The sequence below is a fragment of the Dreissena polymorpha genome, chromosome 3 (genome assembly GCF_020536995.1).
Source record: "Dreissena polymorpha isolate Duluth1 chromosome 3, UMN_Dpol_1.0, whole genome shotgun sequence".
NCBI classification, from domain to species: domain Eukaryota; kingdom Metazoa; phylum Mollusca; class Bivalvia; order Myida; family Dreissenidae; genus Dreissena; species Dreissena polymorpha.
Window position 1 is genome coordinate 28,213,935 of NC_068357.1, and position 15,228 is coordinate 28,229,162.

The following is a 15,228-nucleotide window of genomic DNA, read 5'->3' on the forward strand; positions in this document are numbered from 1 at the left end:
CTTTAGTTGGAGAGATACCGGACATTACTTTACATGCAAAAGAAGAACTGTACAATTCATTTGGCAAATTCATCATGGAAACAAACAGACTTTAGATGTAAATGACATAAAATGTAAAAAAGTATCAAGTGAAAATGCAACAAGAGAAATTTTTGTACATAGATGAAAACGACTTCAACAGTCGTCAAAGCACAACGAGACCATAGGCGACAAAGACGCCATAATTAGATTCAACAACAACAACATCTGGGACTTTTCTTGTTTAGACGATTAACTGACGTACAAGGTATTATTGACTTAGAATGCCGTGACTTAAAAAGCACTTTAATTGATATCTTTGTTTGCGAGGGTTATTTTATTTGTTTAAATGAAAAATGCACTTGGAGCTGTTGGCATCTAATTTCGGATATTTTTTTCGGATATTGTTATAATTGTGATATCGTCGACACGACTTGGGTATTTTCGACTTTGAGTATTTTCGAAGATCACACGCTTCTCGGTATAAACACGCATGTTGCGCACGCTCGGCGTAATTCATGTGTTATTTTATTTGCATCTATACAGTTCATTCAACATATGACCTAATTCAGTTTATGCCATAAACACGAAAACTTAACAAACTCATATTCGTGCACAATCTATTTTAAATAATTCCTTAATATTCCAAGTCATCATATAAAATTCAAATAACATCTGATTGAATCCAACTTTTGTCATTTCGTCGTTTTACAAATAGAACATTCCAGAATACAGAATGTAGAATACAGTCAAACCTGAGAACAGCGGTCAGTCAAAGGAAATTACCAAAGTGACCGTTGTCCACAGGTGACCGTTGAATTTGGATCACAATTTTAAGATGGTTTGTCAGTTGGTAGAATTGCTACGTCGTTACCCCACCTAGTTGTTAGCATACATTGTAAAACAAAGGCTCATTGCTGTTAACTAAGTATAATAACATAAATAACTTACGTGTGTACATTGAATACAGAAAAATATCTTATAGATTGATTTAATTTGATCTTGTTAAACTAAAGCAATGACTTTATCAACGCTGGTATAATTGTTTACTCATGCATCTATTTCATTCAGTAAATAAAGTTTGTCACGTGCCGTTGACGTCACTTCCATACAAGTCTAAAAAGCGGATTCGCTGTCATATCCTGATAGTACTGTGTAATTATACTGTTGAAAGTACCATGTACTAATTAGCGGTCATTTAACTAGCGATTATTACTTTAAAGTGTCACAAACTCTGACATATTTTCTTTTGAAGATACCCCCACAACTATACCCCGAAAAACAAACCGTCTCAACACCTTATTATTTGTTAACTTGCAGCGGGCCGCTTTTATAATATCAAAGAATATTACCGCTTTCAGACGCTTTAACTGCAAAATAGACGGACAAATGATGCGCTGTGTTTTTAATTTTCGCGACTCTAGACGACTGACGCGTGACCGTTGATTTCAGGTCAAACATGAATTTCGCAAGTGGATATATAGTGGCCGTTGAGCGTTATGGCCAGGTGGCCGTTAAATTCAAGTGTAATATAGAGTGTTTTTCGTCGGTGGGATTCCAGAATGACAGTTGTCTGCAGGTGACCGGTAAATTCAGGTGGCTGTTAGGTCAGTTTCGACTGTATATAAGATACTGTTTAACAAAAAGGGATACATACATCAGGCTTCCTGAAAAGTCCCAAAAAGTGCCTGTCAACCAGACAGGCTGATGGAAAAGTTAGCCTGTCCGGTCAAAACTTCACCTGACCGAGTAAAGTTTAACTCCTATTTATTGCAATGTGCAGCCTGTGTATAAGTACACTTCATAAAGTAAAACAAAAACACTTGCGTGTTCTAGTGATTACAGTGTATGATGGACAACAGCTTTAAATTCTAGTCAGACTCAAAACAAAATAACATAACATGATTGGTGCTGCCTTTTTCATCCTCAAAGTCAAGACCATCATTGGAATCACAATCAGAGTCTTGAACGTCACACAGTTTTGCAATGTCATTTTCCATGGTAAAATGAGGCTGATGCATGGTTGCATTCTTAGGCACAGACTTGACAATACTTGGTTCCGATTCACTATTTGATTCGAAGACCACATAAGCTGACAATGTGGATGGGAGAACTATAGCGACAACATTTTTTTCATGTGAATTTTTTGTTACAACCTTAGTGATTGGCTAGATATATCGGACAAATGAAATTGACGTTTTGAAAAACAACAAAGGGAGAGCACTCTTAAGAACTAGTGACGCTTTTGTGTTCTTAATGACAAAAAGGCTCGAAATTCATGATAGAGTGATACTAATACGGTGTTTTCTTTCTTTTCGCAAGTATGTTTGTTCTCAATCTAGAACCCAGGTCTCATATCAGCAACCAACACTTTGTTTCTTTAAACTGGTTGCCGGTTTCCAAAAGAGTGGAACAAATTACACTATGTCATGTATTCAAAATTAAGCATGGTCTTTCTCCAAGCTACATGAGTCAAAACTTTGTAACTCAGGATTCTGTTCATTCTTATAGAACTAGGTCTAGTGAACATGGGTCATTTGTGCCTCCAAAGGTTAAAAGTTTTGGGATTAAGTCGTTTGCTTACCTAGGATGTAAGTTATGGAACATGTTACCTCCACATATAAGGAGTATTCCCACTTTCGATACTTTTAAAGGAGTGGTTAAGAACCACTTTTTAGAATGATGATTATTGTCCTATTTATTCATGTTTTGTTTTCAACTCCTAACTAGTCCCAAGAGTAATGTGATATTATTTTATTTGTAACGTGCTTTTAGTCTGAGATAGCTACATAGATCAGTTACTATAAGGTATTTCTTTTTATCTTGTTACATTGTCATAATCAATTGAGCAACAGCATAGTTGAGTCATTTTTATAAATACCTTTGTTCTTTTATATTGTAATGATTCTTTTTATTTTGTTTTCATGGTCCATGCCTCTCTATGTCAGACCACCATCAGTAGAAAGGACCACAATGGAAACAAGAGATTATCATCTCTTTTTTGTGTCATCCTTGATATTGATGCTTACTGACATGGTTCATCACACAGCATTTCATTAATAACATATTTTAAATGTTATTAAATTTTAATGTATGTATGTGTTGTTGTATTATGTTATGTTGCTCATTATCGAAATAAATCTATCTATCTATCTATCTATAAGACTTTTCGGTATTTAATCATATTTTTTTTGGCCTGTCACAAGGACCGGCGATATTAGAAACTTCGCCGGACCGTAAAGAATTTTGCCAGATAAGACAGACAGTCCGGCCTTTTCAGGAAGCCTGCATACATATGCAAAGCCGAATTTAGCAGCTGTAAATATAATACAATTATATAGAGTGCGTGATTATTCAGGCACACATGCCAAGAATGTGTGCGTTCTTTGAAAAACGCTATCCCGCAGTTTAAGATAGACACTGGTTAGGGATGGGTTAGGTAGGGCAGCCCTCTCCATATGTTAATTGTTTTTGATGCCCCGGTAGGGTGGCATATAGCAGTTGAACCATCAGTGTGTCAGTCAGTATGTCAGTCCGTCCGTCCGTCCAAAAACTTTAATGGCAATAACTTTTTCAATATTGAAGATAGCAACTTGATATTTGGCATGCATGTGCATCTCACGGAGCTGCACATTTTGAGTGGTGGAAGGTGAAGGTGAAGGTCATCCTTCAAGGTCAAATGTCTAATATATGGCGTCTGTCCGTCCAAAAACTTTAACATTGGCCAGAACTTTTTCAATATTGAAGATAGCAACTTGATATTTGGCATGTATGTGCATCTCATGCAGCTGCACATTTTGAGTGGTGGAAGTTTAAGTTCAAGGTCATCCTTCACGGTCAAAGGTAAAAAAATTATATATATTTTTTTATTTTTTTTCAAAGCGGCACAATAGGGGGCATTGTGTTTCTGACGAACACATCTCTTGTTAAATTTATTTATGATGTTGTTTGGTGCATGATGACTCTGTTAAGAAAAAAAGAGCTATAAATTCATTGATAATAGCATTTTTTTATTTGTTTTAACACTTTCACACATAGATACGCATAATCCAGACTCGATAGATTCCCCAATACAATAGCAACCAGACTATCAATTTCTGCATACATGTACTAGTTTCTGTTCCTGTGGCTATTCAGTATTCATTACCCGATAATTTCATTTTTAAAGCAAATTCTGTTAAAGATTGAGGATACAAGTGCTCAAGAATTTCATAAACACAAACATTCGCCTTTGTTCTTAACTAATAAATAAATTTTGGCATATGTGGCCTTTTAAAGATTTGATAAAATAACATCCAATCTGGACAGGGTTTTCCCACTGAACACGCCTATATCGTCTGATGTGCTGTTGTGTTTTTATACAACATTAAAATACACTTACACTTTTTACATTACATTTTACATGTCTTCATAATTTTCACACGTTTTTTATTAGCTCATCTATTTTTTGAAAAAAAATTATGAGCTATTGTCATCACCTTGGCGTCGGCGTCGGCGTTGGCGTTGGCGTCGGCGTCCGGTTAAGTTTTGCGTTTAGGTCCACTTTTCTCAGAAAGTATCAATGCTATTGCATTCAAACTTGGTACACTTACTTACTATCATGAGGGGACTGGGCAGGCAAAGTTAGATAACTCTGGCGTGCATTTTGACAGAATTATGTGCCCTTTTTATACTTAAAAAATTGAAAATTTTGGTTAAGTTTTGCGTTTAGTTCCACTTTTCTCAGTAAGTATCAATGCTATTGCATTCAAACTTGGTACACTTACTTACTATCATGAGGGGACTGGGCAGGCAAAGTTAGATAACTCTGGCATGCATTTTGACAGAATTATGTGCCCTTTTTATACTTAGAAAATTGACAATTTTGGTTAAGTTTTGTGTTTAGGTCCATTTTATTCCTTAAGCATCAAAGCTATTGCTTTCATACTTGAAACACTTACTAACTATCATAAGGGGACTGTGCAGGCAAAGTAATGTAACTCTGACTGGCATTTTGACAGAATTATGTGCCCTTTTTATACTTAGAAAATTGAAAATTTGATTAAGTTTTGTGTTTAGGTCCACTTTATTCCTACAGTATCAAAGCTATTGCTTTCATACTTGCAAGATTTATGAACTATCATAAGGGGACCGTGCAGGCAAAGTTATGTAACTCTGACTGGCATTTGGACGGAATTATGGGCCCTTTATACTTAGAAAATTGAAAATTTGGTTAAGATTTATGTTTTGGTCCACTTTACCCCTAAAGTATCATAGATATTGCTTTCATACTTGGAACACTCACAAACTATCATAAGGGTACAGTAAAAGGACAAGTTGCATAACTCTGGTTGTCATTGTTACGGAATTATGGCCCTTTTTTGACTTAGTAACTTTTAATATATGGTTAAATTTTGTGTTTCGATCCACTTTACTTCTTAAGTATCAAGGCTATTGCTTTCAAACTTCAAATACTTACATGCTATCATGAGGTTACTGTACCTGGCAACTTGAATTTTACTTTGACCTTTGAATGACCTTGACTCTCAAGGTCAAATTATTAAATTTTGCTAAAATTGCCATAACTTCTTTATTTATGATTAGATTTGATTGATACTTTGATGAAACTACTCTTACCTGACATACCACAATAGACTCCACCCAAACCATCCCCCGTGCCCTCCCCCCCCTCCCCCCCCCCTCCCCCCTCCCCCCCCCCCTATTTTTTTTTTTTTTTTTTTTTTTTTAAGATCATCTCACAAATGACCACCACACCCTCACACTATACCCCCACCCCCCCACCCCACCCCACCCCCCCCACCCCACCCCACCCCCCCCCATTTTTTTTTTTTTTTTTTTTTTTTTTAAGATCATCTCACAAATTACCACCACACCCTCACACTATACCCCCCCCCCTCCCATTTTTTTTTTTTAAACTGTTATGTTTCAAATACCGTCCAACCATCGCACCCAAACCCCCCCCCCCCCCCATCGCCCCCCCAACCCCCCCCCCCCCCCAATTTTTTTTTTTGTTTTTTTTTTTTTTGTTTCGCTTTTTTGGAAGATAATGTAATAAATGTCCACAACCCCACACTATACACCCCTCTTCACTCCACTCCTCCCTCCTTTGTGATTGAAAATGAGAGTCCCTTCACCTTTAAAAAGAAAATAGATGAGCGGTCTGCACCCGCAAGGCGGTGCTCTTGTTTAGATAAAAGAACAACACTAAATACATGAACCATCGTTATTTTGAAGCTAGAATTTGTTAATGTCATGTTAACATTAAAAATCGAAAGCGTGTTATAGATTACAATTTTATTTATGCATATTTGAGAATTCAACAGAATATTTATAGTTGTGTGTAATTAATTCAACATTAATTTGTTAAAATGCTTTTAAGAGTCAAATAAATGTTTTGACCATATTATGCATGAAAAGCCCAATTTCCACAAGGTTTATACCCAGTTGCCATCATCAACCTTCTAAATAACATGCCGAGATTTCATCGCTGAGTTGAAACATAGTGACGGATGAGTGTGGTAGGTGACAAAGCTTACAAACTGTCACAAAATGGCACTTATGAGTTGACAATCACGTCACTCATTGTCTGCATAATTTTACTGCAGGTATTGAATGCCTATAAGCAAACTACTCAGTGAAGTCGATATTTCCTTGATGATAAGAATGGCAAGTTGCAGTTACTGACAAAAGACACTAATTGGTAAATTTTAAGTGCCCAGCGGACGCAGATTTCAAAATTCACCCGCCCCGGCGACGGACCATTAAATGGCCTGTGGAAAGCACAGGTTGTTACAGATTTAATGTATGAGTGCTTTTGATACTTTTGAACAAACATTGTTACAGATTTGATGGATCCATTCTTCTATCGAAATTGTAAATCAGAATATTATAGTCTCATTGGAGAGAAATATGAAATACATATTATGAAAATTACACTATACAATATTGATATTCAAGTTCAAATTATATCTAAAAAGTGTTCTGTTAAATTTTAAGAAGGGTGCTTAACTTGTTTGTGCAGTATAATAAAGTTTACTGTGACTGTTGAAAATACCCTAAATCAAAATGATGTACAGAACATGCAGGTTGACTTTTGTTTTGTTCAAAATTAAACAAACTTAAACACATATACAGTTGTTCTTTTTTTCAAACTTTTGTTGGTAATTGGTTTGGTTTGAATATCCAACAATAACTTAATGTTTCTGTTTGCATTTTTAGCATTAATCACCGTCCAAAATATCCAACACATGGATAGATGTAGGATAATGTATGCAATGTATGGTTAAATAAAATTATGCTGTATTAATAATGTGTGTTTAGTTTGCAATTTAATTCAAATATACTGTGAAACTGTCTTTCATCTTATTGATGTCTCTTTATTGTGAAAAAATAATAAAAACCATATCCGGACATCAGTTCCTTCTTACATTACATTTTGTGATGCAGACAGACATTATTGGTTCCTACATTGTTTTGAACGCCTTCACATTAATTCTTTTATATAGCCAGTGCTTTTTTCACAATTTTGAGGATGGGTCCGTGTCACTTTGGATTGAGAAAAATCGTGACATTTTTTATAACATTGGGAAATTAGTGTTGTTGTTATCTTGCTAACAAATGCTTCAAAATTGAGAATAAAAGTGTGTTCAATATTATATTTACTAAGGTTCAAATTATTGGGCTGGGTGGGAACCTTATGTTGAGATAAAAACAAAAATATTTTTTAAGCTCACATGAGCACAATGTGCTCATGGTGATCTTTTGTGATCACCTTTTGTCCTTCATGCGTCGTGCAGCGTCAACATTTGCCTTGTAAACACTCTAGAGGCCAGGGAGCGGGCATTTCCTTGTGCATGTATGGCTATAGTAAAACGTTGTAAACACTCTAGAGGTCACATTTATTGTCCTGCCTTTATGAAACTTGCTCAGAAGATTTGTCCTGTCTTCATGAAACTTGGTCAAAAGATTTGTCTCAATAATGTCTGGGACGATTTCGAAAATAGTTGCGGTTGGTCGAAAAACATGGCCACCAGGGGCGGGGCATTTTTTCCCTATTTGGTGAAAGTAAAACCTTGTTAACACTCTAGATCCCACATTTATGGTCATATCTTCATGAAACTTGTGTAGAAAATTTGTCCCATTGTATCTTGGATGAGATAAAAATTAGTTCGGGTTGGTTGAAAACATTTCCGCCGGAGTGGGGCATTTTTCCTTATTTGGCTAGTAGAATCTTGTTAACACTCTTGAGTCCACATTTATCGGTGGATTGTCATGAAACTTGGTCAGAAGATTTGTCCCAATGATATCTTGGACGAGATCGCAAATGGTTCTAGTTGGTTAAATAACTGCTGCCATGGGGTGGGGCATTTTTCCATATATGGCTTAAGTAGATCCTTGTTAACATACTAAGGCCCACATGTCCGATCTTGATGAAACTTGGTATGAACTTTTGTTCTAATTATATCTTGGATGAGTTTGAAAATGGTTACCGTTGGTTGAAAAACGTGGCCACCAGGGGGGGGGGGGCGGGGCATTTTTCCTTATACATGTATGGCTAAGTAAAACCTTGTTAACACTCTAGGGGCCACATTCATTGTCTGATCATCTGGGACTCATAACAAACACACTTTGATGTTATGCTAACAAAAAGCTGTCTATTTGTATAGTTTTAATCATGGTACCTATGCCTAAAACATCTTTACAATATATATCTGTTGTTATGTTATTAGCATTACAGATAGACGTTACTACTGGTATCAACAATGGCTCACTATAAAGGAGCAGCCTCAGAAGGCGGTCGGGCACAGATTTTGATGAAAAAGAGGCAAAAGGAGCAGGAAGAATTAGAGGAAAGAAAGAAAAAGATAGAGGAAGACCTCAATGTTGGGAGCATCCAGAATAAGTTTGCCAGTCATTATGATGCTATAGAACAACAACTAAAATCAAACACAATTGGTAGGTTATGTTTCCAAAATACATCATTTGAGCCAACTCATGCAAAAATGGGTCTTAATGATATCCTGTCAGCTAATGAGACCATGATACCTGTAGTGACCTCATAACAGACTGTGCTAATGCTGCGTATAGCATTAGACCCATTTTTGCATGAATTTTATATTTGCAATATTTACATTATAATTTTTACAAGATTAATGTCTGGTAAAGATTCAAGTGTAATCTGAGCTTTGTAGCTTACAACATAAACATATATTGCTGTAATAAAGGACATATAAAATATATCTAGGATTTAATAGAAATAACAACAGAACAATTTAAAATACAAACAAATAAAAATTTATTGACTTTCAGCTTTAATGCTTTGAAATTTGCATCCGAATTTGCCATTCATAATAATAATCATGGACATGACTTTTGTCCTGAACTGGATTTTTGCCAAGAAGACACTTCAATTAAATGAAATACCATAAAAGCAGAAGTGTCGCCCCTGATTAGCCGGTGCTGACTTCAAAGTTTAATCTGGGACGACACTATTCAGATGTGTTAAGCCCTGTTTTCCCAATGCTAAGGTCTGGTGACCCTCACGGAGATGAAGGCCAAACAAGAGGACTTCATCAAGGCTCGAGAGAAACAGCTTGCCAAGAAAGATGCTGAGGCACGACTCATAGAAAAGAGAAAGCTGGAGAATAAACAAAATGAAAAGAAAAAGGTTTTCATTTTAAAGACATTTACATAAATGAGCTGTGCTCTGAGAAAACTTGAAATGTGGGTAAAGTTTCATCCCAGATTAGCCTGTGCAGTCTGCTCAGGCTCATCCGGAATATTATTTCCCCTTAAATTGAATTTTCTTGAAGTAGAGACTTCTCTGAACAAAAAATACCATAAATGTGGAAAGTTTAGTCCCAGATTATCCCATGCAGTCACAAGCATTAAGCCCCATTTTCCCAGAGCTAGGTTCATTTGTTTTATTTGATGGTGAAGTATCCATAAAAAGATCACATTCCACCTGAGAATGTAGTAGTAGTATGTGCAAAGTCAATAGTAGTACGTGCAAAGTCATAAACATATCACCTAATTTCCTTTACTTGTCTGCATACAATATTCTTTGTGTGCCCTCAGGGTATTTTTTGGCCCGATTTTATAGCCGAAATTCGGCTATGTTCCCAATCCCAAAAAGTATACTTTTTTCCCAAAATGTGGCAAAAAATTGCCAATTCCCCCCCCCCCCAAAAAAAAAAAAAAAAAAATTTTTTTTTTTAGAAAGAAGTGTCTTATGCGTATTTTATCTCAATTTTAATTCAATTACATCTAACAAAGTTTTTTATGATTTTGTTCTTTTAATTTTAATGATAATAAAGTGTTATATCAAATTTAGTATTTCCCTAATTAGGGGACTTTTCGTGTGGAAAAAAAAGGCTAATGAATTAATTTTCCCAATTTCATGAAAATGCCGATAAAATTCCCAATTCCAAAGCCATGGGCTATTTTCCCAAAAAGTGGAAAAAAAACCCTGGCCCTATAAAACTTGATACACAGGTAGACACATAGACTTTTTTCATTCTCACGGTTACAATATCTTTATCTGACTATGATGTTAGAACAGGACAGTATGAAAGCAATAATTATGATACAAACATTTAGAAAGATGTGCGCCGGCCATGGCACTTAACTTGTGTGGGATTGGTCATGAAATTTATTATATGGTATTTTCTCCCCATACCTCTGTTTTAAGTAAGGCAGTTGTCAGTTACTTCCTTAAGTGTGTGAACTTTTTACTGGTTAATCTGCTTACAAAGGAAATGTGTCAGAAGATGAAGAGAATGCCATAATATGACTAACAATCTTATAAAAATGTCACCAAAAAAACAACTTAACAAACAAACTTTCATTGCTAACAAGCCTTAAATAGGTTCCAACTAAACTACCATACAGCTTATTTATCAGTAACATTTGTGATTCAGATTGCTGCTCTCTCATTTGACCCTGATGGAGATGAGGAAGAGGAGGAAGAGGAAGTGCCTATAGTCACAAAGAAGAAACGGCTTGGTAAGTCAGGCTGGTCACAAAGAAGAAACGGCTTGGTAAGTCAGGCTGGTCCGTAGTCACAAAGAAGAAACGGCTCGGTAAGTCAGGCTGATCCATAGTTACAAAGAAGAAACAGCTTGGTAAGTCAGGATGGCCATAGTCACAAAGAAGAAATGGCTTGGTGAGTCAGGATGGAAGAAAGGAAGAAATGGCTTGGTAAGTCTGGCTAGCCCATAGTCACAAAGAAGAAACAGCTTAGTAGGTCATACTGGGCCATATTCATCAAGAAAAAACAGCTGGATAAATTGGTCTGGTCATAATCACAAATAAGAAATGCTTGGTAAGTTAGGCTTGCCAATGCCAAAATCACAGAGAAGAAATGGCTTAGTAAGTCAGGCAGGCCTCATAGTCACAGAGAAGAAATGGCTTGGTTAGTCAGGCTAGCCCATAGTCATATAGAGGAAAGGTTTGTCAATCTGGCCATATTCATTAAGAAGAAACGGCTTTGGGCGTCAGTCATGAAAGAAGAAATGGCTTGGTAAATCAGGCTAGTCACAAAGAACAAACGGTTTGGTAAGTCAGGCTGGCCATAGTCACAAAGAAAAAACTGCTTTGCAATTCCAGCTCACCATAGTCACAATGAACAAATGGCTTGGTACATGTATGTCAGACTGGCCCATAGTCACAAAGAAGAAATGGCTCAGTAAGTCAGACTGGCAGATAGTCACAAAGCAGAAACAGATTTGTAAGTCAGACTGGCCATAGTCACAAAGAAGAAATGGCTTGGTAAGTCAGACTGGCACATAGTCACAAGGAAAAAATGGCCCGGTAAAACAGGCTGGCCATAGTCACAATGAACAAATGGCTTGGTACATGTATGTCAGACTGGCCCATAGTTACAAAGAAGAAATGGCTCAGTAAGTCAGACTGGCAGATAGTCACAAAGAAGAAACAGCTTTGTAAGTCAGACTGGCCATAGTCACAAAGAAGAAATGGCTTGGCAAGTCAGACTGGCACATAGTCACAAGGAAGAAATGGCCCGGTAAAACAGGCTGGCCATAGTCACAAAGAAGAAACGGCTTGGTAAGTCAGGCTGGCCAATAGTCACAAAGATGAAAGGGCTTTTTAAGTCAGGCTGGACATAGTCTTAAAGAAGAAACAGCTTTCTAAGTCAGGCTGGCTACTTACTGATGACAATATGGAAAATGGGGAAAGGGAATCCTTGCAGCGACTATTTAGGAAATAAACAAATGGCAAAATTCTGGAAAAAAAGATATCAAATGGACCAAAAGTGTTAGAACATATCAAAATTGAAGAAGTCCAAATCTCTGGTATTGCAAATATGTAGGTGATCACTTTTTGCCATTACCATTCTTTAAAAACAATTTCAGTGAAATTGGAAATGTTTCAATTTGATCACTTTTTGCCATTGCCATTCTTTAAAAACGATTCCAGTGAAATTGGAAATGTTTCAAAATTGATAAATCTATCCAAAGTAGGAAACTGATATTCAATGTAATGAAGTTTTGTTTTTTTATAAGTAAGCCCTTCAGGAATCCAGTTACTTTCCCATATCCAAATTTATTATTATTTTATTTGCAGGTATGAATCCAGATGTAGATACAAGTTTCCTCCCTGACAAAGACCGTGAAGAGGAAGAAAACAAACTTAGGTATTGTAGAAAAAGTGCTGTACACAATTTTAATTGTTATATCTTCTTATTGAACACAGCATATTAATTAATGGCGCACAGGAGTTTGTCATGAACATGTTAGAGATCCCGGAGTTTCCAAGATTTTTGTACAATACATAAGAAAGTAGATGGTTAATCATTTTAAGTTGGTATTTTGACAATACTTAAAAATGTCAAGACTGCTACTCAAATGATTCTTAAGTTGTGCGTTGGTTAAGTTCAGAACATCATTAAAGTTTTGTAGTTATATCGAAAAGCATGGGAAAATCCAACCAAATACATAGTACATGTTAATGAAAGAAAAAGAAAAATGTAGAAGAATGTAAATATTAAATGAAATATACATGTATTTTGTTTTTAAGTGATTTTATTATTTTTAAGGACACCCTTAAAATGACGTTTGCACATGAACAATATTAGGACATTCTTAAAAGGGAATTCTGTGCATTGTCCTGTTTGTCATTTCAACTTGATCCTAAATAGCAAAAGTCTGATATCACTTTGCCATTCTGGCCCGCCCTAATCATCAATATCAAAAGGCTAACATCACTTGGTCATTCTGGCCTGCCCTAATCTTCTATATCAAAAGACTGACACTGCTTTTCCATTCTGCCTTGCCATAATCCTCTATATCAAAAGACTGACACCGCTTTTCCATTCTGCCTTGCCCTAATCCTCTATATCAAAAGACTGACACCGCATTTCCATTCTGCCTTGCCCTTATCCTCTATATCAAAAGACGGACACTGCTTTTCCATTCTGCCTTGCCCTAATCCTCTATATCAAAAATCTGACACCGCTTTTCCATTCTGCCTTGCCCTAATCATCTATATCAAAAGACTGACACCGCTTTTTCATTCTGCCTTGCCCTAATCCTCTATATCAAAAGACTGACACCGCTTTTCCATTCTGCCTTGCCCTAATCCTCTATATCAAAAGACTGACACCGCTTTTCCATTCTGCCTTGCCCTTATCCTCTATATCAAAAGACTGAAACCGCTTTTCCATTCTGTCTTGCCCTTATCCTCTTTATCAAAAGACTGACACCACTTTTCCATTCTGCCTTGCCTTTATCCTCTATATCAAAAGACTGACACCGCTTTTCCACTCAGCCTTGCCCTAATCCTCTATATCAAAAGACTGACACTGCTGTTCAATTCTGCCTTGCCCTAATCCTCTATATCAAAAGACTGACACTGCTTTTCCATTCAGCCTTGCCCTAATCCTCTATATCAAAAGACTGACACCGCTTTTCCATTCAGGCTTGCCCTAATCCTCTATATCAATATCAAAAGACTGACACCACTTTTTAATTCTGCCTTGCCCTAATCCTCTATATCAAAAGACTGACACCACTGGGCTATTCTGGCTTGCTCTGCCGCTCAATATAAAAAGGCTGACACCACTTTTCCATTCTGCCTTGCCCTAATCCTCTATATCAAAAGACTGACACCACTGGGCTATTCTGGCTTGCTCTGCCGCTCAATATCAAAAGGCTCACACCACTCGGCCATTTTGACTTCAACTTTTATGTCTGCTAATTTTACTTCATGTAAGCTTTCCATATGTTGTCAGCAATTTTAAAAGGCCTTCTATCAGGTCAAGTCTTCAAGAACTTGTTTCAGAAATCTCAGATGAGCCCTTAATGGCCATCATGGCCCTCTTGTTAAAACAAGAATTAGATTATTGTGGACGACACTAATCACCATGTGTATTGCAGGGAGCAGATTGCCCAAGAGTGGATGCAGCGTCAGGAGGCGATCAAGAGCGAGGAGATCCAGATCACGTACAGCTACTGGGACGGCTCTGGTCACAGACGCCAAGCTCGAATGAAGAAGGGCAACAGCATCCAGCAGTTCCTGCACAAGTGCCTCGAGACACTCAGGAAAGAGTTCAACGACCTGAAGGCGGTCACCGTCGACCAGCTCATGTACGTGAAGGAGGATCTTATCATTCCGCACCATTACACGTTTTACGATTTCATCGTGACAAAAGCACGTGGTAAAAGTGGCCCTCTGTTTAATTTCAACGTGAAGGACGATGTACGAATCATAAACGATGCCAGTGTGGAGAAAGAGGAGTCACACGCGGGAAAGGTGTGCGTCCGGTCCTGGTATGAGCGGAACAAACACATCTTTCCGGCCAGTCGCTGGGAACCATACGACCCGGAGAAGAAATGGGACTCATATTCTGTGTCAGACAAAAATGCTACCAAGATAACAGTGAAATGAGAATAATGAGTATTTTGTTGATGTACTTTGTATTGTTAAAACAGAGAAATAAGCCGCATTCTGGGAAAGCAAATCTTTATGGGTGTCTTGCCATATTAATCAGTGCAATCTGCTCTGGCAAATCAAGGGATGGCACTTTCCACTTGTATTGCATTTTTTGTTTTGAAGGAAGTCTCTCCTTTGTAAAAATCCAGTTTAGGTGAAAAAAGAGTTGTCCCTGATAAGCCTATGGGGAGTGCAAGAATAAAAAAATATATCAATAATTATGTTGATTTAAATCTTTCTTGACAATTCTAAAAGAAA

General features: G+C 37.0%; 2 protein-coding genes across 2 annotated transcripts in view; one reads left to right on the forward strand and one right to left on the reverse strand.

Moving 5' to 3' along the window:
- Positions 1 to 15,228, reverse strand: part of LOC127873427 (NADP-dependent oxidoreductase domain-containing protein 1-like) — a 47,742-nt gene that overhangs the window by 11,277 nt on the left and 21,237 nt on the right. The gene's annotated exons all lie outside the window — the stretch shown is intronic.
- On the forward strand, positions 225 to 15,188 carry LOC127873428 (protein FAM50A-like). The gene is made up of 6 exons (XM_052417293.1): positions 225 to 286; positions 8,748 to 8,973; positions 9,546 to 9,685; positions 10,938 to 11,022; positions 12,604 to 12,673; positions 14,415 to 15,188. Exons 2-6 carry the CDS (start codon positions 8,781 to 8,783, stop codon positions 14,923 to 14,925), a joined length of 999 nt encoding a protein of 332 aa, XP_052273253.1. The 5' UTR covers positions 225 to 286; positions 8,748 to 8,780; the 3' UTR covers positions 14,926 to 15,188.

Excerpts from the sequence above, each read along its gene's own strand:
- LOC127873428 (XM_052417293.1), top strand. The coding sequence starts at position 8,781 with ATGGCTCACTATAAAGGAGCAGCCTCAGAAGGCGGTCGGGCACAGATT. Across the intron at positions 8,974-9,545 it reads ACTAAAATCAAACACAATTG|GTCTGGTGACCCTCACGGAG; the intron begins GTAGGTTATGTT and ends CCCAATGCTAAG. Across the intron at positions 9,686-10,937 it reads AACAAAATGAAAAGAAAAAG|ATTGCTGCTCTCTCATTTGA; the intron begins GTTTTCATTTTA and ends TTTGTGATTCAG.